At 33.1% G+C, this 24,860-nt stretch overlaps 2 protein-coding genes across 4 annotated transcripts in view; one reads left to right on the top strand and one right to left on the bottom strand.

Annotated features, from left to right (window-relative positions):
• On the top strand, positions 1-14,897 carry LOC124364463 (ATP synthase mitochondrial F1 complex assembly factor 2). Its single transcript, XM_046819970.1, has 6 exons — positions 1-289; positions 1,971-2,164; positions 4,479-4,589; positions 6,576-6,756; positions 11,044-11,159; positions 14,694-14,897. The coding sequence occupies exons 1-6, from the start codon at positions 160-162 to the stop codon at positions 14,835-14,837; spliced, it is 876 nt and encodes a 291-aa protein (XP_046675926.1). The 5' UTR covers positions 1-159; the 3' UTR covers positions 14,838-14,897.
• The window catches only part of LOC124364462 (transcription termination factor, mitochondrial), a 16,814-nt gene continuing 5,686 nt past the window's right edge, over positions 13,733-24,860 (bottom strand). For 2 of the 3 annotated variants that reach the window (XM_046819969.1, XM_046819967.1), the window contains 6 exons: positions 24,038-24,134; positions 23,218-23,383; positions 16,561-16,810; positions 16,163-16,275; positions 14,984-15,135; positions 13,733-14,811 (listed from right to left, as the gene is read on the bottom strand). In XM_046819969.1, the coding sequence (XP_046675925.1) occupies positions 16,171-16,275; positions 16,561-16,810; positions 23,218-23,383; positions 24,038-24,134 (618 nt within the window). In that variant the 3' untranslated portion in view covers positions 13,733-14,811; positions 14,984-15,135; positions 16,163-16,170. The remainder of the gene's footprint in view (positions 14,812-14,983; positions 15,136-16,162; positions 16,276-16,560; positions 16,811-23,217; positions 23,384-24,037; positions 24,135-24,860) is intronic. The other variant, XM_046819968.1, reaches the window with a different exon arrangement.

Below are 24,860 nucleotides of genomic sequence, written 5' to 3' on the forward strand. Positions count from 1 at the left end.
TGGTATTAAGTGCATTGATTGCATTGATTGTAATTTTCATAAAATCCTAGTATAAATAAATACAATCGCTTTGGTTTGTTCAACATAATTTAAATGCATGAACTAATACGAGATCAATATAAAACAGCATAAGGTTGCGACGTATATTTTTCTGCAAAAATGCAATCTTACCATACATTTCATTCTAAAGTTTTTTTAAATTTATCCAAATCATTATTTGAACTTCCGTTTAAGAGTATAATTTTTAACAAAAATATAGTGACTAAACCACCATGCAGGAACTATTCAGGTATGAAAGAATAGCCTAGGCTACAGAATAGTGGTCAGAGCAGGAAAAGTAAACCCGGTTTTTTTATATATTGATATTGACAAACGATATTACTAAATTATAACTATTTATGTAACCAACCAATTCTGATTAATTAATTTGCAAAATAATTATATTGTACCATCTGTAAAACACCTTTTCAAATAATAAAAATAATGTTTTACTTTTTAATAAGCGACTGTCAAATTCAAAATTACAGACAACATAAAAATTGCTTTATAAGATGAAAAACATGTTTTTCTTGGCTTAAAGATGTTTTTGTGTCGAAAAACTCATGTGGACAACCATAGTCACTGACATTTGGAAAGCATATTTTTGGGTTGAGTTGAGTGAATGTGGTTTGGTGCACAACCGTCAACTAGAGTGAAAATTCTATAGACACAGCAACTGGTACTAATATTTATATAGTCAAAAACTCGTGGAGGACTGTGAAATGAAGTTTATATTATAAATAGTTCCACTTTCCTATTTCCTGTTATAAGTTTAATTGGTGATCATTATGGTTCCTTTATTGTAGTATTGTTACTTTGTATATTAAACCAATTATTTTCATTTCAAACACAATTGTTATTATGACTGTATATACATTGGTAGTCATGTATTCAATATTTAAATATTATGTATAGATGATTATGCTAATCGATATTAAAAATCGGGTTGGCTTATCATACTCTGCTCTTACTGTAATATATATTCCTTATATTAATATTAATATATATTCCAAATTAATATTCCTGTAATTTTGTAAGAAAATAGTTCCACACACAGCTTTGTTATTCTCCATTTTCATACCCTTATATATCGTTTTGTTTAGGAGGATGACTGCAATAGGTTATTAGATGACATCAGTAAATCCTACTAGTGTGGATAAAAGCAAAGTGTTTAGGGGGACAAGTAAGCTACAGTAAGGTAATAGCTTCAAAATATATGCCGATCTGGGAATAAGACATAAGATCTTTAATATAAAAATAGTAAATTTCATATAAACCAAAACTAAATATAGTTTTAGAAGGTGCTGATTACAAATAATAGTTTTTAACTTTGAAAGTGGGTACCAATTTGTTACTTTATTTGAGTCGTGCATCATGTTATCAAATATGAGTGTTCTGTAGTTTTGGATCAATCGTAATGTAGGCTACAAGATTTCAGTCAAGTGTCTTATTTCAGCAATTACGTCATTGTTTGTGTTTCTATATTAACAAAATATGTATATTTTTAGCATTATCATGGGAGATTTTCTGAACTTGATTGAATACATTTATTGACTGTCTCAAAAGTAGGGAGCTATCAGAGATTCACCTTATGGTGATTTTTCTTTACTTCTAAAATTTAAAGCATAACTGGCTAAAAAAGAATATCATACAATTACTTTTTAATGAAAATTGTAAAACTTGCATGCTACGTTAATTATTTAAAACAAATTAATACTGCACAATATGGTTAACGCAAACAAACTAACAAATTAAAAGGAAATTTTGTGTCACCTCTAAATAATACCTGTACTTTCTATGAGTTTTTCAAGTTATAGCATTAGTAGGTTTATCTTTAACTATTCTCACCTTTAGGCGGTTGTAATTTCACTTTTTGTGAAAAGTGGCTACAACATATTCCAGCCTATAATTATTTAATTGACACATTTCAGCTCCACCCAAACGGTTTTATCGAAAAGTTGGCATTTTGAAAAGTGATGGCAAATATGAAATTACCTTGGATCAAAGAAAACTGAAAACTCCAAAAGGAACAATATTGAAAGTTGATAATGAAGCATTAGCTTTGGCTGTTGCTACGGAATGGGATTCACAGAAAGAAGTGATTCAGCGGAACAATATGCATTTAGTAAGTAAAATTGAGTATAAAGGATAAACATAACGATTTGGCTTAGATTTAAGGACCCAGTATTTAATGATATAAGTTCTGGCCATGTGGCAATGAAATTGTAAAAAGATGCATTCAAGTACAAAGTAACAAGGAGTCAGAAAGCTGTAAAATAATTAGCTTGTTATGGAGTAACAAAGCAGTATATATATGCATTTATTTATTTATACAGGGTGTTAAAATTAAGTCTGGAACTGGCCTCCAAGCTGTTGACTGCTACAGGTAAGAATAGATAGTTAATCAATATTATACTAAAAATCCACATTTTCAAGTGACTTTCTAGTTTTCATCACATCAGAGGGGCGTCTCTCAGAGTAAGTTGTGTAATTCATACAAGCATAGGTTGAGTTGTACATAAAATTAAAGGGCTTTGTTAGTAGAACACAAACCGGACTTCAGACGTTTCACCTTAGCCTTTAGGTAGCAGTTAAAAGGTTTTCTTAATTGCTTCCAGTTGCTGTAGTAAAATAAGTGATAATAGAATTGTATGTTTACATAAAATACCTTCGTAAACATCTTGTGCAGGAACTACGTTTCAGTCACCGTGCAGTCTTATATGGTTTAAAACGTATTAGAAAATAAAAAGTTGGAGCCCCAAGACTTGAACGGTCAACAGAAATTGTTACATTTTGAGGTATGTTCGTTTCGCTTCTGTAAACACAACCCTTTTATGGATCAAATTATGAAATGGATGAAAAATGGATCCTGTACAGTAACCAGAGACGTTCAGGACGATGTTTGGGTGCTGACAAGCCTCCCAGGTGAAAGCAAAAAAAAAAAATCAAAATACTATTGTTACAGTGTATGGAGATTTGCAGTCGGCGTGATCCACTACAATTCATCACAGCAGAGTTCTATTGGGAGGAAATTGACTAAATGTACCGAAAATTGTGTCCACAGCAGCCGGCACTGGTTAACAGAAAATGTCCGATCCTATTTTATGACAACGCCCGTCCGCATGTTGCACAAATTAACATCCAAAAATTAAATGAATATAACTTTGAAGTTCTGCCTCACCCATCATACTTCCCACACCTCTTGACAATTGACTACCACCTTTTCTAGCACTTCAATAACTTTCTCACCAGTAGAACCTTCGCTAATTGGAACCAGGCCAAAATGGCTTTCGTTGACTTCATCAAATCCGAGTACCAAATTTGTATGCTGCCAGAATCTATTGACTTTTAACAGATAGCAAAGATGTGGTGATTCTGCTGGTGCTTATTTCGATTAAAGTGGGTCAGTATTACTGAAGTTACGTCACTTTGAACTTGCCTATTAAAACCCTGAGAACTTTTGTACCAACCTAATACTTCATTGATAGTTATTCAATTCCTCCTGTGATAATTTATTACCACAAAGAGTTATTAATTATATTACAGTTAAAATAATTGTGAGGTAATAACGGTTATAGTGTATACATTTCAGTGTTTGTATACTATGTTATTAAAATTATATTGTTTGTGTTATAATAACTATATCATAAATTTTAAACTATTCTGTTTGAACACTAGTTTTCTTTCTTTTTACATTTTTCTACAAAATATGTATAGTTATAATACATGTAGTTCATGAAAACTTATGACATAAAATTAGTGTTAAATATGATTTCCATAGCAGTTTTCTTTTGTACCTAAAATTATGTTGTTTGTTGAATTTTTATTTGCTGTTTTTTACAGGCACAGGTTTTTAAAGTTTAGATATATACTTTATGCAAAAAGATTTATTATTAGTCATTTTCAAATTTTTGTTATTTTTTATATAACACCCTGAAGCTAATTGTGTATTTGTGAGTCAGGCATTTCCATGGTACAATAAACACTAGAAATAATGCCATAAAATACTCCAGGATCAGGATCAGTGACATGCAATAAAAACACATTGTAGTTGTCTGCACTGTGCACCTACAGTGAATTCACCAAGGAGCAAACAATTATAACAGAGAACCAGAGAAGTGTTGAAATCTAGTAGAAAACGCTAGAACTACTTGTGTGACACACGGTTGTCAAGAAATGCTTCTTCCACAGTATTACAGCAGACAACAGAATAAAACAGGAACAATACACAGTATTACGTCAGAAGAACATTTAACGCAATCACTGTGATTTGTATTAATAAAATAAGTTGACCAATGAATGAATCATACTCCAATTGTGTTGTGTCACCACCAGATCCCTGAAAGCTACTACATGTCAAATAGACATGATATTGATCTAGCTAGCCAAGTTGCTCTGATGAGTAAATGACCTAATAAGAACTGTTATGTTTGTTGCAGACAGCTCTGAGCAGTACTGTAATCGACAACCCGAATAACAACACAAAGTACGACATCGTCCAGCAGATTCTTTCATTCCTGGACACAGATACAATTCTTTTCTATTCCAAGGTAACCTTATACCAGTGCCATCAAAATTACCAATGTTTTCAACATGCTCATAGCTCATCAGTATCTTATGTATTGTCTTACTTCCCAAATTTTAGAGATATGTATTGTTCCTCCATTGATTAACAGACTCCACAATAATTTTTAACATTATATGTGAATAAGCCTTTAATATAATAGTGTATACTTATAATGAGATGCTTAGACCATATTCATGTTCAGTCATTTGATGAGGACCAGTCCAATATAAATGGAAATACTTGTGTATTCTTGTACTGGGCACAGCCTTGGAGGGATATTGGTAGGGCAATGTGTGGAGATAATAAACATACTCATGTTTCTGCAACACTACCGATTCTAGACACCAATACATCTAAGTTCTTGGCAATAGTCAATGTAATGGTATCGTTCAGTTTTTAGTCAGCAAATCCCATGAAATTTTAAAGCACAGTTTGAAAACAAGACAATATTTTGACAAATCTCAGGTCTATAATTGAACTGTAACAATTAGAAATGTGACTTTTTCTCTTACCAAGGACATCCAAGCTCAAATTTTACATATTCAAGTGTATGACTTGTGGTTTGTCACCTTCTTTTAATTGATGTTATTACTTTATGCAATTGAAACGAGATAAGACTTGTCCTAGTGTGCACTTAGGTTTCTAATGAAGACAAACCAGATAGATATTTGCAAGAGGCACTTGAACCAACTTCAGTGAGAAATGGCTTTTTGAGTTCTTAAAATAGTCTTAACCATGTACAGTGCAGCCAATCTAGAAAAAATTTAATTGATCTTGACACATTAGTATCTCTAAAATTTAACATAGCATTCTTTTGTGCAATAAAGTTTTGATGCATCTTATATGGTCATTAACATAGATCTACGGATGATCAAAATACTAGAATCGTTTCAGGATTGCTTCTGTTTATCTCCTCCCCATACCCTTCCTCGTCTCCTTCTACTAACATTTTCGTGCAAACAGAATCTTATGGATATATCGCTGATCTTTGTAAAATAATTAAGTTAAAACTGTAAAAAATTAAAGATAAACATATTCCAATTCTCAAATCTCGGAGTTTTTTACAAATGATTTCTCATAGTTCTTTGAAATTTGTATAGTAAATTAACTAATATTACATCAATTTTCAAATGAATCCCAGCTATAATTATTTATTATACAATCACTACTTATATTATTTATTTATTTAAATGAGCATCATGATGCAGTTTTTACAGTTTCAGCCAAATTTCATTTGTATTAGTTTATTATGTAAGCCAAGCTATTGCCTCTTATGTGTGCAATTCTGCTGTCACTCTGCAAGTCCATATGAGTTTTTGTTAATGTAATTTCTTGTTTAGTTGTCCACTGGTTATTATGGTGTTGTCTGCATGTTTAGAACAGTATCCAGGTATACAGGAGGTCATCAACGCATGCTCCTAAGCTTAAAAACACATATGATTAACCAATAAATGACATTATAGTACAACTTCGTGTATCCAAACCTCATTTATCCAGATCTGTTTTACAGAGTGGATGTTCAATTTTTTTAATAATAAACAGCTATACCAGCTAATGGTGTATTATGAACGAAGTCTGATACTTCTAGTGGAAGTAATAGCTGTAAACATGTACATGATCGTACCTCCCGGAAGTATTTACCATAGCTAAAGAATAGGAACTGACTGAGTTTTTCAAAAAACAATAAACATTTCTTTCTACTTGTTATTTTATTTGATATTTCTATAATTAATTAATCTCTGTAAAGCAAAATAATAAATTGTTCTCTTTTATTAATATATTTGTAACAGTAAAATTATTTATTATTTGTAATCTATTGTGGTTTACTATGCCAATCTATCCGGATCACTTCTGGTCCCAATTGATCTGGATAGACGAGGTTGTATTGTGTTTACAATAAGGGTTTGATGCAGAGTATACAATTTTATCAATGAGCTCATGCTTATTCAAGTATAGACTATGTGTGCAGGAGGAGGATGGGTTGTACCAACTGCAACAGAAGGAGTGGCAGCCTCAGATAGACTGGTTCTGTGAGAGGTTCGAGGTGACTCTTGCAGCTACAGAGAGTATAGGTATAGTGAACGTGCTACCCGAGACCAAGGCAGCACTACAGAGACAACTTCTCTCCTACAACTTCTCAGCCATTCACGGTATTTTATTTTAATTAATGACTTGTTTTTCTAATTAAGGTTTAGTTTTGTACAAGTAAGTAATTAAAAGTAATCTGTTAAAACCATTTTGTCACAAAGTATATTTGTTTTTATCAAAATCCTTTATTTTGTCCTAATTATCAATACTGAAAATAGATTTTTTCGAAAAAACCTTGTCTTTGACAACTCCCCAAAAGAAAAAATCCATCGGTGTCAGATCGGGAGATCTTGCTGGCCATTCAACCGATCCACGAGTTAGGAAACTCCCGATTTAGTAGGTCACGCACGATTGTCGCATAGTGGGCAGGAGCTCCATCTTGTTGGAAGTAGAATTCCTCATTACCCTGCTGGATTTTGATTTGTGGTATAACGTCAGTCAGCATGTTCCTGTATGCATGTTGGTCTACAGTGTTATGAAAAATGACAGGTCCAATGACACCTTTACATGAAATGCTAGCCCAAACTGTTACTCCAGGTTGATTCAGCTGTTCTTCGAATGTCAAGTGTGGATTATCAAAACAGTAATAGACACAGTTGTGTCTATTGACTGCACCTGAAAGCTTAAAATTAGCCTCATCGCTCCAAACAATTTTTTGAATAATTCCCGCACCTTGAAGTTCCTCGTTTAACATTATCTCGCAAAACTGCAGTCGACGATGAGGGTCGTCCTCTATTACCCCATGAATAAGTCTTGGAATGTACATTTTCAAACCTAACTGTTTCATTAGGCGTCCTAAAGATCTGCGTTCAATGCCCAGTTCAATTGATGCTCTTTTTCTTGACTTTTTTGGGCTTTGAACATAGGTCTGCGCGACAATCATTTCGTTTTCAGGAGTAGTGACAGTGATTGGTTGTCCAGCCTTTGGACCATTGCAGATAGATCCTGTAAGGTTAAACTTATCTCTTAGTCTATAAATACTTAATCTGGTTGGTGGTGGTGTATCAAACTCTTCTCTCCATCTCTCTCGAACTCTTTCACAGTTTTCTGTCTTCCAATATTCTTTCAAAACCCACTTTCGTTGATCGTTGGTCATGTAACCAGCCATGATGACAGAAGTGTAATAATAACAACAGTAACAATGAGAAAACATTGCCAGCTGTTAGTAGCAAACGTATTACACAGCTGATCAGGTGGCTAACTTGGGTATTACCAACCAACTAAAACTGTATACCTACTTTTGCACCCCTCTGTATATAACTTCAAAAAAATAAATAAATAAAAGATTTCTCACAAGAACAAGCGAAATAAAACGGGGAAGTCAACTTTTAACCACAAAATATTAATTCTCACTTGAAAATAATAGTTAATAAATCATTTTTCTTGAAATTTAAAGAAAATGTTCTGAGTTCATAATATCACTCTTCAATAAAAACGTATTGTATTACATTATAAAATTTCCAATTTACAAAGATTTAGGAAATTTAGAAAAGTAATACTAACATTCTTTTCTTTATACTGAAAATTACGTGAAATAGATATAAAATACACAACTGCTTACAAAAAGTTAAGGGATGAAATTTGTTGGATTTCTTAAAATAACTCAAGGAGACAACTAATATACTCTGAAACTAGACCGTGTACTACCCCAAGTATTTCTTAAATCAAACTACACCCAGGTAGAAGATTCTCTCCTTACAAATCTTACATCACATTAGGTTTAATAAGTACCTAGTGAACATATTTTTCATTATTTTAGTATTGATTTTTCCTATGGCCAGATTCAACTAGTTCTGCAGTCTACTACTTACTGCTTATCAACCTTACAGTTACACATTTACTCGCATTTGCTAACTTAAACTATTATACTTTTAAATTTTATTCCTAAAATATACTTTATTTTATTTAACAAATATAAATTTTAATTTTATAAAATGTACAATTAGTACAAGAAGATTGAGAAAAATATATGTGATTCTAAATTAAATAAGTATTTATAGACATCAGTCTAGGTTATTATGGAAACCTTGTAATGCAGCACTATGTTACCATATTTTTGACACAATAATTCATTTAACTTTATATGGCCCAATGTCATGTATATTTAGTACCATGTCCATTATTACTAAATTTGTACACTTGACTTCAATTATTATTAATGTTTTTAATGCCTTAAATTAGAATATTTGTAATCACTCACACAGATATACGAGGGGGTACCAAAAAAAAAACCGGAATTATTTTATAAAAATTATATATTATCAAATTCTTTACAATACGACCTTATCTCCTTCAAAATAATCTCCATTACAACTAATACACTTGTCCCAACGGTATTTCCATTGATCAAAACATTTTTTGTAGTCATCTTTAGAAATGGCTGCAAGCTCGAGCTTCGTTTTTTTCTTAACCTCTTCAACGCTGTCAAATCGTTGACCTTTCAAGTCTCTTTTCATGTGTGGAAATAAAAAAAAGTCCCATGGAGCGAGGTCAGGCGAGTAAGGTGCGTGGGCCAGCGGAACCATGCCGTTTTTGGCTAAAAACTGCCTAACTGAGATGGCTGTGTGTGCCGGTGCGTTGTCGTGGTGGAAGAACCGGTCTCCAGTCTGCCACAAATCGGGTCTTTTCTGGCGAACACTGTTGCGCAATCTTCTTAAAATCTCCAAATAAAATGTTTGGTTGACAGTCTGACCTGGAGGAACAAACTCAGAATGAACAATGCCTTTAGCATCAAAAAAACAAATCAACATGGTTTTGATGTTTGATTGACTTGCCGACATTTTTTTGGACGAGGTGAAGATGGCAACTTCCATTGGCTTGACTGTTGCTTCGTTTCTGGGTCATAACCATAGCACCATGACTCATCACCAGTAATTACCTTTTCCAGAAAATCGGGATCATTTTCGAGATGTTCTTTCAGAAGGCGGCAAGTTTTAACTCGATGTGCCTTTTGATGGTCAGTCAGAAGTCGAGGAAAAAATTTGGCAGCAACCCTTTTCAGTCCTAAATCTCCTGTTAAAATTCGCTGAACCGAGCTCCAAGTTAACCCACTACTCTCTGATAGTTCCTCAATTGTCTGTCGATGATCGGTGAGCACAAGTTCACGAATTTTCTCAACATTTTCGTCCGTTCGAGAGGTTGATGGACGTCCAGAACGAGGTTTGTCTTCAATCGACATGTCGCCATTTTTAAATCGAGCGAACCACTCGTAGACCTGAGTTGACCTGAGTTTTCCCCATAGCATCATCTTTGTAAGCTGTATTCAACATTAAAATAGTTTCTGTAGCATTTTTACCCAGTAAAAAACAAAATTTCACAGCTGCACGTTGTTCACTTAAACTTGCCATGACAAAAAACGAAACAAGAACAAAACAGGGTTAGCGAAAACAATCACTACGAACGAACAGAATGCACTAGGACAACGGAACTGGGGTCACTGAGCTCGCAATGGGTTGCGCGACACACGCCTAGCGGCAGGAATGTGTACTACACGCTGCCGGCTGCCAGCAATACAATTCCGGTTTTTTTTGGATACCCCCTCGTATATTAGTAATATATGAAAAGTAGTTGCAGGGTTGGTTAAATATTTCACAATTTTTATGTATTTGAAATATTATTTCTAAGAGTAAGAGCTTTTTTTACCATGATATCAATATGAATTTAAGCACTTCCCATACAATACAATTTCTAATGTAAAGCACAACCTTTTTATTTCTTTTTTTTAATCTTTGCGCCGAATAGTATTTTAAGCTTTATCTCATTATATTATATGGCCACTTTTTATTTTGTGTCTGCCCAGTAGTTGCACTTACCAAAATGTCCTCTCAGGCCAAGTGGGTCTTTTCTTATGTTTCACCAGCCACCATATAGATTTAAGATTGAAAAAGTTTTTATTTGTGAAATGCACATCATGTACAAGAATAGTGTCAAGTAAAACATAATAAGACTACTGTAAAATAAAAACACCATTATAGAATATAATAGAAGCTTTGAATGGCCAATTGTGTCTCCCCAAAAGCTAATTACTAAATTGTTTGAGCTGACACAGAAACTTGGCCAGTAGTGCTGGTCACCTTGCATGAAGGACAACATAACAACTCTGAACTGGTAAAAAAAAACGGCAGTGGTTAGCACCGTAAAGGGTTAATCAATGTTAAAACTCTGCTTTTCAACAGTTAATAGTTAAGTGTAATGTTAAAAATATTCATTAGGTCGTTTTAAATCATTGGCAATCTAGAAACTTTCCAAACGATTCCTGGATTTCTTAAGTTTTAAAAGACGCTAGACCCTGTCTGTCGTCTAATATGAATATTGGCAATTTTGATCTTGGTAACATTCATATGTTTTAGGTTTTCTCTTTGCTGTTGAAGCTCTTAAGTCAATCATCCTCACATCTGCGTGTGTGGAGCGTCGCCTGAATATCAGTAATGCTGTTTTACTGTCAAGGCTAGAAGAAGAATATCAGGTAATACATTTGTATTGTTTCGTATTGTCCAAAAACTATTTCCAAACTATTTGAGTGTGTTGTTGATGTGACTTAATTTATTTTTTAAAAAAATCTTATTTAAAAGTTGCTTTCTAAATTTTCTTGAACATCGGTTACTGAACAATACCAATTGTTACAATAGTAAATTCTTGGACATTACTCATTTCCATTTTGTTGCCTTTTCTTAAATTAGGCTAGTTTTTCCAGAATAGTTCAAATAGCATTAGCATATTCAATAGTCTTTATTACTGTTACCATTACCTACCTGCTTCTTGAGACTAATGATTTATTTATTCTAAATTTGTTATTGTCTCTTCAAAGTCTTGAATTTTTTTAAATAATTGCTTGCTAAAACATGTTTTTAAGTAAAATTACTATTGATTTTGCAAATCTAATCATAAATGGGACATTTTGATCAACAACATAAAGCATGTCGTATGAAAGCTGTTCATTTTGGTAGCTCTTATCCATGATAATAAAAATCACTGATTGTAAGTAAACTCCCAAGTTAGAGAAGGTAGAGCATTTTTAAAGAATTCAAATTTCAATGTTGTAAGAAATCAATAAAATTGTTATGAATATTTTTGCATTTGTTCGGTTTTACCACTGTATGGATGAAGAAAATTACATTACAGTATACTAACATAAACATTCTTTTATTCATACAAAATTTAACCATATAATATAATTTTAATTATTAAGTAATTGAATATTAATATAAAGTACAAGTTTTATTCTTTAATACATTTTAGTAAATATGATAACACATTTACTTTCCATTATTAAATTTGGCAAATATGTAGTCAGTTATAGTAAAAAGTAACATATTTTTAAAAAAAAATTTACAGGGAACTTTTTTTGGTATTTTAAAAACAGTCTTTGGGAGAATAAAAAAATGTCAAATGATATATTAAATTAAAGAACATTTACAATAGAAAAGAATGCCATAAATTTGAGCTCTTTAGCTTTAATAGTTTTTTAGCTATGGTGATAAAAAAATACTGCCATATGACTAAAAACTGCCTTTTTGTGGGTTTTAAAAAGCCTGTTACTCAAAAACCCAAAAAATGTAAAATTTTGCATTTGAATTAGTCTTAGTAACTTCCATACAGAAAACACCAAAATCTTAAAGGTGAAGGTCCAAAATTATTTTGTCTTAGTTTGATTTGAAGTGGAATGACCCGTATCTCAGATTGCAAGTGGTAGGGGAAAAGGAAATAAACGATATTTGCTAACAGTGGTGAATAACTTGGTTTCATTTTATTAATATCACAGTAGACGAACATACAATATTTACAACAAAATTATATACAATTAATATACAGTAATATACAATTACCCTTGAGTAAATTAAAAGAACTTTATGTACACTAGCGGACCCGGCGCGCTTCGCTGCGCATTTCAATAAGTTTCCCGCGGCTTCGCACGCAATTTCCCGTTGAAAACAGTACACTATATTCACTTATTCATTTTCTATCACATTCTAAACATTGCTGAGATAATTGATAGTCGTTCCTTCGTGAGCTTCTTGGGCGCATTATGAAGGTATGTACCACATTCCTGATACTTCTGTCAAAAAAAAACAACTAAGGTTGATTTTATAACATTCTTTATATTTGTAGCCAACGTAAGATAGTAATTATGATATCTGCATTGCTCTTCTGATCAAGCATGAGCATGGTTTATATTAAATAAATATTGCAGTTAAAGGTGAATTTTTACGTCAAATTTGAATTGTATTATCTGGATAGTAAAGTCTATGTTTAACAGTGATTGCAGAAACAGTTTAAACAAAATTTGTCGTTTCTCTTAAGCTTACTCTATGCTTTAAAACTATAAGTGTAGTAATTAAATTATATATAAATATATTTTTTGTCGCATTATATATGTTTACAAAGAACAGCTGATTAAAAATTTGAAAAGACTCTTTCACTTAATAACATATGTTTGCTGCAATGCATTTCTTACGGGTATTTCTGTAACCAGTGGGGCGGAATCCTGAATCGGGAAAGGGATAAAAAGTATCCTATAACCTCCTATAAGACGAACAAATTAAAAAAAAAATTAGGCGAATCCGTCCAGCCGTTTGTGAGTGATGCTGTCACACACGAACAGTTTCATTTTTATATAATAAATTACAGTACTTACAGGAATCTTTTGGTTAGTTTGTACAGAAAAAAATCAGTCAGCTGTTTTTGCCTATTTGTATTAATCACAATGTTCTTTATTTACGAAAAAATATATGTTGACCAAATTTGGTCATAAAGTGTTTTTTTACCCAGAGATGTCTCGGAGTCTGTTTACATGTGTCCTAGAGCAATTTCAGGGCTCACTTGTTTTTGCATCCTCATCTTCCTCCATCTTATTTTCCTCCGAAACAACAATGACCATGATTAATTAAAAGGGTCAGTATTCCAGTTTGGTCTTCTATTAATTATGAGCACTTTTATTGACATAGCATTAAAAAAATATATGAAATCCATTTAACAATTCTGATATACAGTGGATTCGCAATTATCAAAGTCCCTGTTACCAAAACCTCGATTAATGAGCTACATAAAAGGGTCACTACAGTGAGAAGCAATGCAAGTGCAATTTGAGCAGTCTATATGACTATTGCTAGGCTGATCTTGTGTGGCGTATGATGACTAATACTCAATCAAAATCATCGGGTTCACTTAGCTGATTATAGATTTAGCATACTGGATTGATCTAAATTAATTTGGTTTAGAAGAAACCCCCATAAAGATGCCAGGAGATAACAATGAGAGCGATTTAGTGCAACTAGCAAATTCCTGTTAAAGATCAGAAATCAAGAGCACAGACATTCGTGATTGATGCAATGAGGATGTGCAAATGATCACCGATTAAGCAATTATTGATGTGGTCCTTAATGATAAAAATTGTGAAGAGAACAAGGATAGGGATGAGTTGACTCCAAAAATATCACATTGCAATGGCCTCCCAGCAATCGATGTTGCTCTTACTTGCCTAAATAAAACAAGAAGAATGCACACCACACGTTATAATGTGTCTTGGCGTAATAACGCATCGTCTAAGAGAGGGCAGAGGTCGACACAAATTCAGACTTAAAAAAAAACTCATGTTGAAAACTAAGTGTCATGTTTTCTCAATTTTTAAAGGTATGTAATAATGTTTAATTCACAATCCTACAATAAACATTTCAACTTTATTTTTCATTAAATTTAGCCTATTACCTCATAAACTCCATATTATCTAAGTTTTCCATATCCGAGTCAGTTCCGGTTCCAACTACCTTGGATAATCACGAGTTTACTGTATTGATAAAGTTTAAAAATTTATTTTCGTAAACTTCTTATTGTAACATTCTTTACCAAGGATGCCGCAGATAAACCGCCAGTGGTTATTTGAGAGTTACACATAATAACATAATATTGTAGTTCTAGACAACTCGTAACTATAATCTTGTGATCTTGCTCAAGAACTAAGACTATAAACAGTTACTGTAGGATTTTGTTGTATTGTGTGTAGTGTGGACACTGGGGTCGAGTGGAGTGGGCACATGACCTCAGCCAGCTAGACCTCCAAGCACGTGTTGCGGCCGCCGTTCTCTTTGTCCATCTAAACTCTGCGTCAGAGCAGATGGTCACTAAGAAAAAGGTTGCCAATAGTTAGAAATTTTTAGCAAACATTTTGTGTATTTAAATTATCAATACAAATTTTGTTAAACAACTATTCCTGTCTTTTTAAACCCCTTTTTCCTGACCAATATACAATAATGTCATAATTATGATCTACTAAAAAACCAGTTGAATGTTAACCTGTCATTGTAGTGGAAAACTAAGAAGTGCAGTATGATCTCACTTCTCAACTGTAGTAGTAGTAGTTCCTTCAGTTAGCCAAGTGACGGAATCAGGAGAATTAACAATGGATGTTCACACTGCAGATGCCAGTATGTATTCCTCCAATGACCCTATGGCAGGGTGGCAAACTTCATAAAGACAGTAAGGGGCGGGGCCGGTTGATAATTTATAGTATTATTAGAATGTGCTCTGGTCTAGGCTGGATCTGAACTTATGCTACTCGGCATCCATTGCCTTAGTCTACAATGGCCATCAACTCTCACCATCTTTTGAAAAGAATGTAAATAGGTAAAGAATGACAGTATGTGTGCTAGCAACAAAGCGTGGAGGTTGTTTTCATAATAGTGTTTAATGGTATTGTCATTGCATTAGATAGTTTATTGATCATTGGTGCAATCTGAATTTAAAATTAGGCAATGACGTTTTCTATGCAACCTCCATTACACTACTGATCAAGCACTTTTCTAAATTTGAAATGTAAACAAATGTTTCTGCCTCTTTGATGAACTTCAGCTGAAAGTATTAACAGCTGTTAAGTATCAGTTCGCTTTGTATTACGTGTCGTAGCGTAGTCTGTCGGATCCAATATAAAACACTCCAACATCAACAACAATTTATAATTAAAAAATTAATTAAATAAACTATTTAAATTGGACAAAATTGTGAATCTAAACCATTATCGAATTCCACTGAAAATACACCAAAAATTTCATCAAAATAGGTACAATTGTTTCTGAGTCTATAAAGGACAAACACACAAACATTCATGTTTATATATAATAGATATAATTATCCATTGCTTTATACGCTATTTGTGTCCAGTTTGTAATATCCACATAAAGAAAATTGCATTTTATTTCACTAACAAGAATTTTAGTAAGATAACAAAAAACTTAAATTTCAGTACAAAAATTTTTTTGAGGTCGCATGCGCACACACACAAATTTATTGATTACGATCACTTAAGCCTCACATAAATTATTTTTCTATTAATAAAAATATCAGCTATAACAGATCAGGTATCTAATTCTAGCCTTTCTTAATGTTAAACTATACTTATTATTTTGGAAGATATAGGATTAATCATCCCAAAAGGCGTGACTAGAAACCAGGAAATCTAAATATAAATTTACTCACCTACTGTGTTAAGACATTTTGTTTAAGAAAGAAACATAATCTTTCTTGTTTCTGCATAAATTTTGTAGGTTAATGAGGTTTGGGCTGACCTTTTTCAGTTCTACCATTCTTGCCTGTAACAGTACACATTTATTGTCATTAAAATTCTGCATATGCATAGACCTAATAGTTTGACTAAATCTGTGGCTATCAAAAAATAGGATGAACCTTTTAAATGTTTCCCAACTATAAAAAGTAAATGTTACATATCTTTGGACATTTACCTAAACATCTGGCTACCAAATCATAACATGACAAAAACGCCATTCTGTAGAAATTTTGTCATGGCAATGTCATTTTGTTCAAAAGATGCATAGCAGTATATTAGTTAGCACCATTAATGCAAAATTGTAAATTACCATTAATGTAGCTTGTTTGTGGCACAGTACCCTTGGGACCTGGTATATCATTTTACTGTCGAACCCTTGAGCCTTCAAGAAATCTATCATGTCCTTGGCCTTAGAGTAGCTTATCTTTGCAACAGGCGGGTGCTTCAGTATCATCTCTTGTACATCATCAGAGCTAAGGGCTAACTCGTTACTGAGCAATTCTCTTAGGTTAGAATAGGAGCCCAGTGCTGCAATGTTCTCATCCCTTAGCTCCAAGTACCTGCAAGAAATGGTAACGATTACTGATACAATCTCTAAAATAACAGCCACTTTCCATGACTGAATATCTTTAGGCACTGCCATGTACAGTACTACGTGCATACACCTCAATTATAACACTTAGTCAAGTGTAGGACGGCTACTTTCTAATCACACCATTCTACATTTCTTCATTTTCATATAAACTGAACACTACTGCAGATGACAGAATGCAGGTTCATCATAATTTTGGAAGGCCTAGGAGATAAGTATTCAAGTCAGGTTGATTCCTAAGGGATAAGGATTGTATCTCCTCAAATCACTCAGATTTAATAGGGGTAACACAACATCTAAGGCCATGCAGTGTCCTAAAATACACAGTGGTGTTTGGGCATACAAATAGCAGGGATGTATTCTGGCGGCCGTGACTTACGCCTTCCAATCCTATGGCGTGAAGAGACCTATGTCTAGACATATGAGATCAGTGGCGTAGCCAGAAATTTTGTTCGGGGGGGGTCCGAAATCGGGGGATCCGGGGGACGTTTTCTGTGTTATTTGCCAATGAGTTCACTGGTAAAAGGTAAATACCAAAAATATGAAGCTTTAGTAACTACGCCTTTTAGAAAGTGGAAAGATGTAATAGGCAAATTCAACTCTCACAACAACTCTAGTACCGCACATTTTCTTGTATAGCTACAGAAACCTTACGAAGTTCGATTTTGGCCGAGTAGAAGGCACCAAAGTGATGTTGGATTCAACGGATAAGAAAGAAAAAGAACAAAACAGAGCTTCACTCAAGCTTATAATTGACACAACTATATTCTGTGGAGAAAATGAAATGCTCCTTCGGGGACATTGGGCCACCGGCGGCCGAAAACCCTTTAGAAAAGGAGGGCAATTTTCGAGCGTTGCTCGGGTACAGATCAAACTAACGGTCGGAAAATGCACCGGAAAAACTCTGCAGATTAGAAGTTCGGCTACTTTGGATTTCACTGATTGAGGTATTTATGAATGAGTTATAATAACGATTTTTTGTATCATTACAATGTAGACGAGTATATAATTATCGGGAAAAAAATCACTTTCGGTCGGAAATAAAATACACCTGAAAAACTCTAATTATTAGAACTTCAACTACTTCGGACTTCAGTTATTGAGATAAACGTGGTATTTTTGGTTGAGTTAGGACGACGATTTTTTGTTATCATTAAACTGAACACTACTACCTATATAATTATCGAGAAAAAAATCACTTCCGGTCGGTAAATACCGAAGAAAAGCTCTACAGATTCCAGTTTTGACGATTTTAGATTTTACTGGTTGAGTGGTTGAGGTAAAAGTGGTACTTATAATTATGTTAGGACATTGATATCAGGTTTTAATTCAATGCCGAATGCCAATAAATATACAGGGTGAGTGGCTCTTGGTGTGACAAAATTTTTTGAGTTATAATGCAATGTAAATGTGATACAATGGCGGTTATAAAAAAGTCTAACTCCAAAAATTAGGCCTGAAATGAATTATTTTCAGTTTTTCTAAAAAAACCCGTGTTTTTGTATGTAAATCTGATATTTCTCAGCAACGTATAGACATATGAGAGCAAACTACATCATTTTTAGATTCTCCGTTAAATTTTCAATTTGAAAAAAGTTATCAGTTCAAACGGTAAGAAAAGAAAATTAAGCTTTAGGTCGATTCAAATGGCAAAGTTGCTAAGTTTCAGAAAAACTGAAATATCATTGAACCCCATCTTTTTACCACACCCTGTACACAAGAATGTGTCAAGTGATATTAAAAACTTTGCCATTTAATAGGCTTTAAAATGGTATGCCATGTGACCATAGTTAAGTATTCGGTTACCTACCTTTATCGGTTTGAATATTAAAAACATGCAAGCTACAAAAAGAGCAAAACAATTTAATAACAAATGTACTTAATTTTTTTGTTTTATAAAACTGCCTCATAAAACAAGGAATTGGAGTACAAAAAGTAAAGCAGTTTAAAATAATTTGTGGATGCTAGTTACAGATTAATGGTCACATCCTTTATCAATGTTTTAACTCCTTATCTTACCACTTTCACCAGTATTGTACATTCATTCCTTATCTTGTGTTGTAAGACCAGTGTCCACATGAATTACTTCTACCTTCAATAGACTATTTTTCTGCTCAATTTAGTCAAGTGTAGGCTGCCATGGAGTTCACTACTCGAGAATACGCTGATATGCACTTTATTTACGGGTTTTGTGATGGAAATGCGCGTGCTGCACAAAGAGAGTATCAAGCTCGCTACCGTAATCGCCGACTTGCCAGTCTTTCTGTGTTTTTAAGACGCCATAAGATTTGTACTCTAGGAGCATAATCAGCCTGTATAATTATCGAGAAAAAAAAACAAAAATAATCATTTCCGATCTGAATATACTAAGGAAAATGAAATAATACCTCAGCCAGTGAAATCCAAAGTAGTCGTAACTTCTTCAGTAGAGTTTTACCTGTGTATTATCCGACCGGAAGTGATTTTCTCAATTTTTCTTCGATAATTATATAGGAATTAGTCGGCGTTTAATTGATACCTAAAATCACTGTTCTAACATAATTATAAGTACCACTTTTGTCTCAACGACTCAACCAGTGGAATCCAAAATCGTCAAAATCTGAATCAGTACAGCTTTTCCTCGGTATTTTCCGACCGGAAGTGATTTTATTGTTTTGTTTCTCGATAATTATATATGTATTAGTCGGCGTTGAATTAATACCTAATATCAACGTCCTAACATAATTCTAAGTACCAATTTTACCTCAACCAGTGCAATCCTAAATCGTCAAAACTTGAATCTGTAGAGAGCTTTTCTTTGGTATTTACCGACCGGAAGTTGTTTTATTGTTTTGTTTCTCGATAATTATATATGTAGACTATTAGTCGGCGTTGAATTAATACCTAAAATCAACGTTCTAACATAATTCTAAGTACCACTTTTACCACAACCACTCAACCAGTAAAATCTAAAATCGTCAAAACTTGAATCTGTAGAGAGCTTTTCTTCAGTATTTACCGACCGGAAGTTATTTTTTTCTCGATAATTATATAGGTACAGTGTGCAGTTTAATGATAACAAAAATCGTCGTCCTAACTCAATGGAAAACACCAAGTTTACCTCAATCATTGAAGTCCAAATTAGTTAAGTTCTGATCAGTAGTGTTTTTCAAGTGTATTTTCCGACAGAAAGTGATTTTATATATTTTTTTCGATACACGTCTACAGTTTAATGACACCTAAAATCAACGTCGTAACTTAATTCTAAGCACCCATTTTACGTCCACAAGACGAGTTTGAACGAAGTGGTCGCTAATTTAAACTGTTCGCCGTGTTACGGTTCAGGTTACTTTGCGACGTCACGTGACCGCGCCCTATAGAAATACCGTGATTACACTACTGACTACACTATCCGAAAGACCGAGCCCAAAAGTATCGTTTGATACTTTCTGATTTAAACGAAAGGACAATTATATTTTTAACAACAGTCACTTTTATCAATTACATTAATCAATTCAATGTTTGGAGACAAGAATAATAATAACTCTCCTTTTTTCTCCTGCTCCATGCTTTATTTTTTAACCCTTTAAGGACCAACCGTCTGATTTATCGCCGGCGGCGTACTATGCGAAAAGGACCAACCGTCTGATTTATCGCCGGCGGCGTACTATGCGAAAAGGACCAGCCGTCTAGTTTATCGCCGGCGGACTTTTCATCTTTTTAAGAGATATTTTAATCTTCTATATGGAATAAATATACTATTTTTCTATTCCCTGTACGTTTATAACTATGATATCAAATTTTAAACGTCTTTGGAATCATCAGCTTGGTCAAAAAAAATATTTTACGGCCATGTTGCATTGTAATGTTGTCAGGGTACTTTGGGATTATACCGACCACACCCAGACATGAATCGTTATTTGACATTTTGCTTCTACTGATTACTAGATTAGCGTAGAACAAATTTCATCCATAAAAACAGGAATTATCTTATCGCAAACCCCTCCCCATCCTCAGACAGAGGTCAAAGTCGAGCGGCCTAGTAGATAACGTGATTGCAGAGTCTCGCCGCCCGTTCAGCTGGTGCGTTGCTTTGTTGTACTTCCGTGTTTTACCCCTACATTTCTACAAACACAAAAACTAAACTCTTTATTGAAAAAAACACACACAACTTGTTTTTATGTACCGTGCAAAAAACTTAAATAATCATGTGATGCCGCGCAGCCTGCCGCCGTAATCGGGATTCTCGAGAAAGATAAGATAACAGCGACAACAATGCCGATCATAATACCTGGAAACGCTTGTTGATTGATGGAATGTTAGTTCTGTTACTCAACTACATCGTTTTATAACGTTCTAAGTTCATTGACAAAATTTTAAGCGTTGGGGCCATATAACGGAATCTGACCCCATTAACAATTATTGATAATCGTTGTAAGTTTGTAATTTTGTAATTAAAGAGTTGTTTTTTCGTTCTATCTTGTTTGTTTCTATAAATGTATATTTTTGTGTTCTTCATACTGGTGTGGTCGGTATAATCCCAAAGTACCGAATAATATCCTTAGTAGCCTATAAGGTTTTGTATGTTGGGCTGATGCTGAAAAGTGTGTTTTAACCAGTGTTACAGAAAAATTTAATTCATTTATAAACTTTTTTATTTTTTATTCTAGGGCTTTAAAATTTTGTACAGTTATAGAGAATTATATGTAGAACTAATAAATACCATTTCCCACAGATAGTTAATTCTTATTTTTGGTAGTTATTGAAGATCAAACTCAATTTTTTTAATTTTTGTTCTTTTTTTTATTTGATAAACAGATAAATCAAATTGTTTTTTGCTATATAACGACTTAAATTTATTTTTTCACAATGAACAATTTAATTATAAACATTTTAAGCCTAAAAACAAATCTGTACAGTAATTAGTTCTGAAGATATGATTTTTCTCTCAAACGCTTGAAAAATCGCACATTTTTAATGTGCACAGTTCTTGGAGCAAGGCCAGAAAAACGCAAAAATTTTCTTTGCACATGTCAAATTTTGGTCTGGTCCTAAAAGGGTTAATATGTCTTAAAATTTCGGGGGGGGGGGTCCGGACCCCCTGGACCCCCCCCTTCGCTACGCCACTGTATGAGATCATTCCATTTGCTTGGTATGGGTCTATTCTAGACAAAAGTCACTATCTCAGTTATGAAATAAAAGATCTTCTATTTACCATTTTATGTGACATAGTTCAAAAACTTAATCTCTACATCACATGACAGTTTTTGTTTTATATTCGATAAAAATATTCAAAAGAGCATAATTATTAATTTTTTATTTGGTATCAGTTTTGTGCTGTTTTGCAGGAAATTAGCACTGGAATGTACGTATAAAGTCATATGAGATATCTTGTATTATATTGTAAATAGTGATGTGTAGTGAGGTAAACAGTAAATCAATTAACTTTGATGATTCAATCTTTATTAAAGTTTTATATATACTGTAGATTCCCAATGTTTATTATAAATTTAGGGTGTTGATTTATTATACAAAATGCCTAATTAGTTTGTCACTTAAATTTAAACTACGGAAAATTAATAAACAATGAACAATAATTCATGTTAACAAAGAAAATACTTCAGTACACATCTCTTCATTATTTTTGAAATCTTCAATATGGTGTGCAAAATTATGTGTATTTTCAGTAAATCCATTACAAAAATGCCAAAATAACTTTTCCTATCAAACACCACATCTTTTTTTAATACAATTTTTTTTATACACCTATATATAATGTTTTTAACTTCAAACAAAATTGTACGGTAATTAAAAACAATTTGGATATCAATTTGTTGATAATTTAATTCTGAAGAAGAACTACAATTAGTTATAACACTTCTAACTAAAAGTACAATAATTTCAACAAAACGCTGGTGCTAGAAAAGAATGCTAGAATTTAAATGAATTAAGGCCATTTTAATTGGTAGTGCAGGGGCGTTACAGGCTTCCAACATCTGTTAGGCCAATGGGTTAAGAATGGGTTAGACCTTGCTGCTAGGAAGAAGAGGGAGCCAATTCCGCCTGTGAAGGGACTGACCCCACTCCAGCAAGTAAATGGTTGATGTTGGATGGCTCATCAGCAGAGGAAATGAGGCCTCCATCGAAGAAGCGTCTGATTGAAACAAAAATCCACACTGCTCTCCAAACAGATCAGTTTGAGGAAAGATGTCTCTTCCTTCAGTTAAGCATTGCTGGGATATTAGATGAATGTCACTCCTGAGAATTATCCCAAAGTGTGTTTTTAAGGTGGCTTTGGAACTACAGGAATGCATATTCAAGAAGGTCCGCCTTCAAAATCTTTCATTAGATCAAAAACTCTGTGGAATAAGTTAAGAGATTGTTGGAAATTTATACCTGTTAAGTACGGGCTCTGGACATCGTAACATCCATGGTTTGATTATCTTGCACTTTTCTCTAGCTCTGATGTGATCTAAGTATTTGATTCTAGCAGATATGAACTGAGGACTGTATCTGAATAACCATAGATCATGTAACAAATCCTCGGTCTGGACTCCTTGTTCTGGAACAGATGTCACAGAAATTATAGTTCTTATTTGAAATGTTAAAACAAAAGCTGATTACCGTATTTTGAATTCTTAACTATGGAATAATATTTTACTTGGCTCTTCAAAAAGTATGTAATAAGAATATTGTAAAACTGATAAAATTAGGAATTGCAATAACTGACTTTTAGTTAAAGCCTCCAGTCCCCCTTATTTCTCAATTAAAATTTCTTCATTTCAACTGTAAGATTAAGTACATAACTCTAACGACTAAGAATGATCATTAGGTCTTGAAATGACAGGAATGACAAAAGTGTAATAGAGTATTATTCAATCTTTCATCAAACACTGTTACTATTATCTTATCATAAAATAAGACAGTAATAACATCAATGATCAGTTACAATCTTCGCAAGACTACACTATGAACAGGGATATTCAACAATCTCAACTTTCTCAACATTACTTTACAAAGCACAAACTTGTGATAAAGATAAGAGAAGAGAGAGGAATGCTACATTTTCAAGCATTGCTGAGGTTTCAATGGCATCTTCAATATCCGATCAAGATACAAGTGAATGTCCTCGCCTACCTTCTATGATCTAAAAATGAATTTCTTCTGTGACTATATATACTGTTAATTTTAGCATAAAACTAACTAATCTTCTAACCTGTCAACATAAGTAGAATCTCTTTCATGGAATCCAACCTGAGAGCCAACATGAAAGTATATTTCATAAAGACATCACATGCTTGCTTCTCTTTACACTGAAAAACAGATTAATTTAATATTTTGTCAAATTACACACCTTATTTTACTTAACAAAATAAATTTTAAAATAATGTTATTAAAAAAACTATTTGAAATTTTATTTTTATTTAGTGAAACATAAAAAATTAATTAACTAGGTACTATATTTATAACAATGCTTAAATGTAACTTTTGCTTAAAATGGAGTAGTAATGATTATTTATATGAACATATTTGTGGAAAAACTGTTGTCAAAATTGGTACAATAATTTGATGCTTATATTTTTTTTCTAAATGAACGAGAAAATGAAAGGGGCTACAAAATTATTAATATCTACTAGAAGTGGGAAAACATATTGTCCTGTTTCTTTATTTGTTTAATATTTCCTTAACCAATCTATATAAAATAAGTTATAATAATTATGCCATTTTTCAATATTAATACCTTATTAATAATTATACATTTTAATAATAAGCATAAATCTGATGACCTTTGTAATCAAATACTAGTTGGTATTTTCTAAATTCACGGTACAAGGTCTAAATCATAATATTGCAAATTGTTGTCCGATAAAAATCTGTCTACTCATACGGCATTAAATGTAACAAATTAAAAAGTAACAAAGGTTATTTTATCACTTACAGTAGTACAGAAAGAATAAGGGGCATCAAGTTAACCGTTTATTTTATAAAAACAATTCAGATGAGTTATTATTCTGACTATACTGTACTGTCTTGATTCC

The sequence above is a fragment of the Homalodisca vitripennis genome, chromosome 6, assembly GCF_021130785.1.
Source record: "Homalodisca vitripennis isolate AUS2020 chromosome 6, UT_GWSS_2.1, whole genome shotgun sequence".
NCBI lineage: Eukaryota > Metazoa > Arthropoda > Insecta > Hemiptera > Cicadellidae > Homalodisca > Homalodisca vitripennis.

Coding starts and splice junctions, on each gene's coding strand:
- LOC124364463 (XM_046819970.1), top strand. CDS start 160: ATGCAATCTTACCATACATTTCATTCTAAAGTTTTTTTAAATTTATCC. Junction 4,590..6,575: donor CAATTCTTTTCTATTCCAAG/GTAACCTTATAC, acceptor CTATGTGTGCAG/GAGGAGGATGGGTTGTACCA. Junction 11,160..14,693: donor GGCTAGAAGAAGAATATCAG/GTAATACATTTG, acceptor TATTGTGTGTAG/TGTGGACACTGGGGTCGAGT.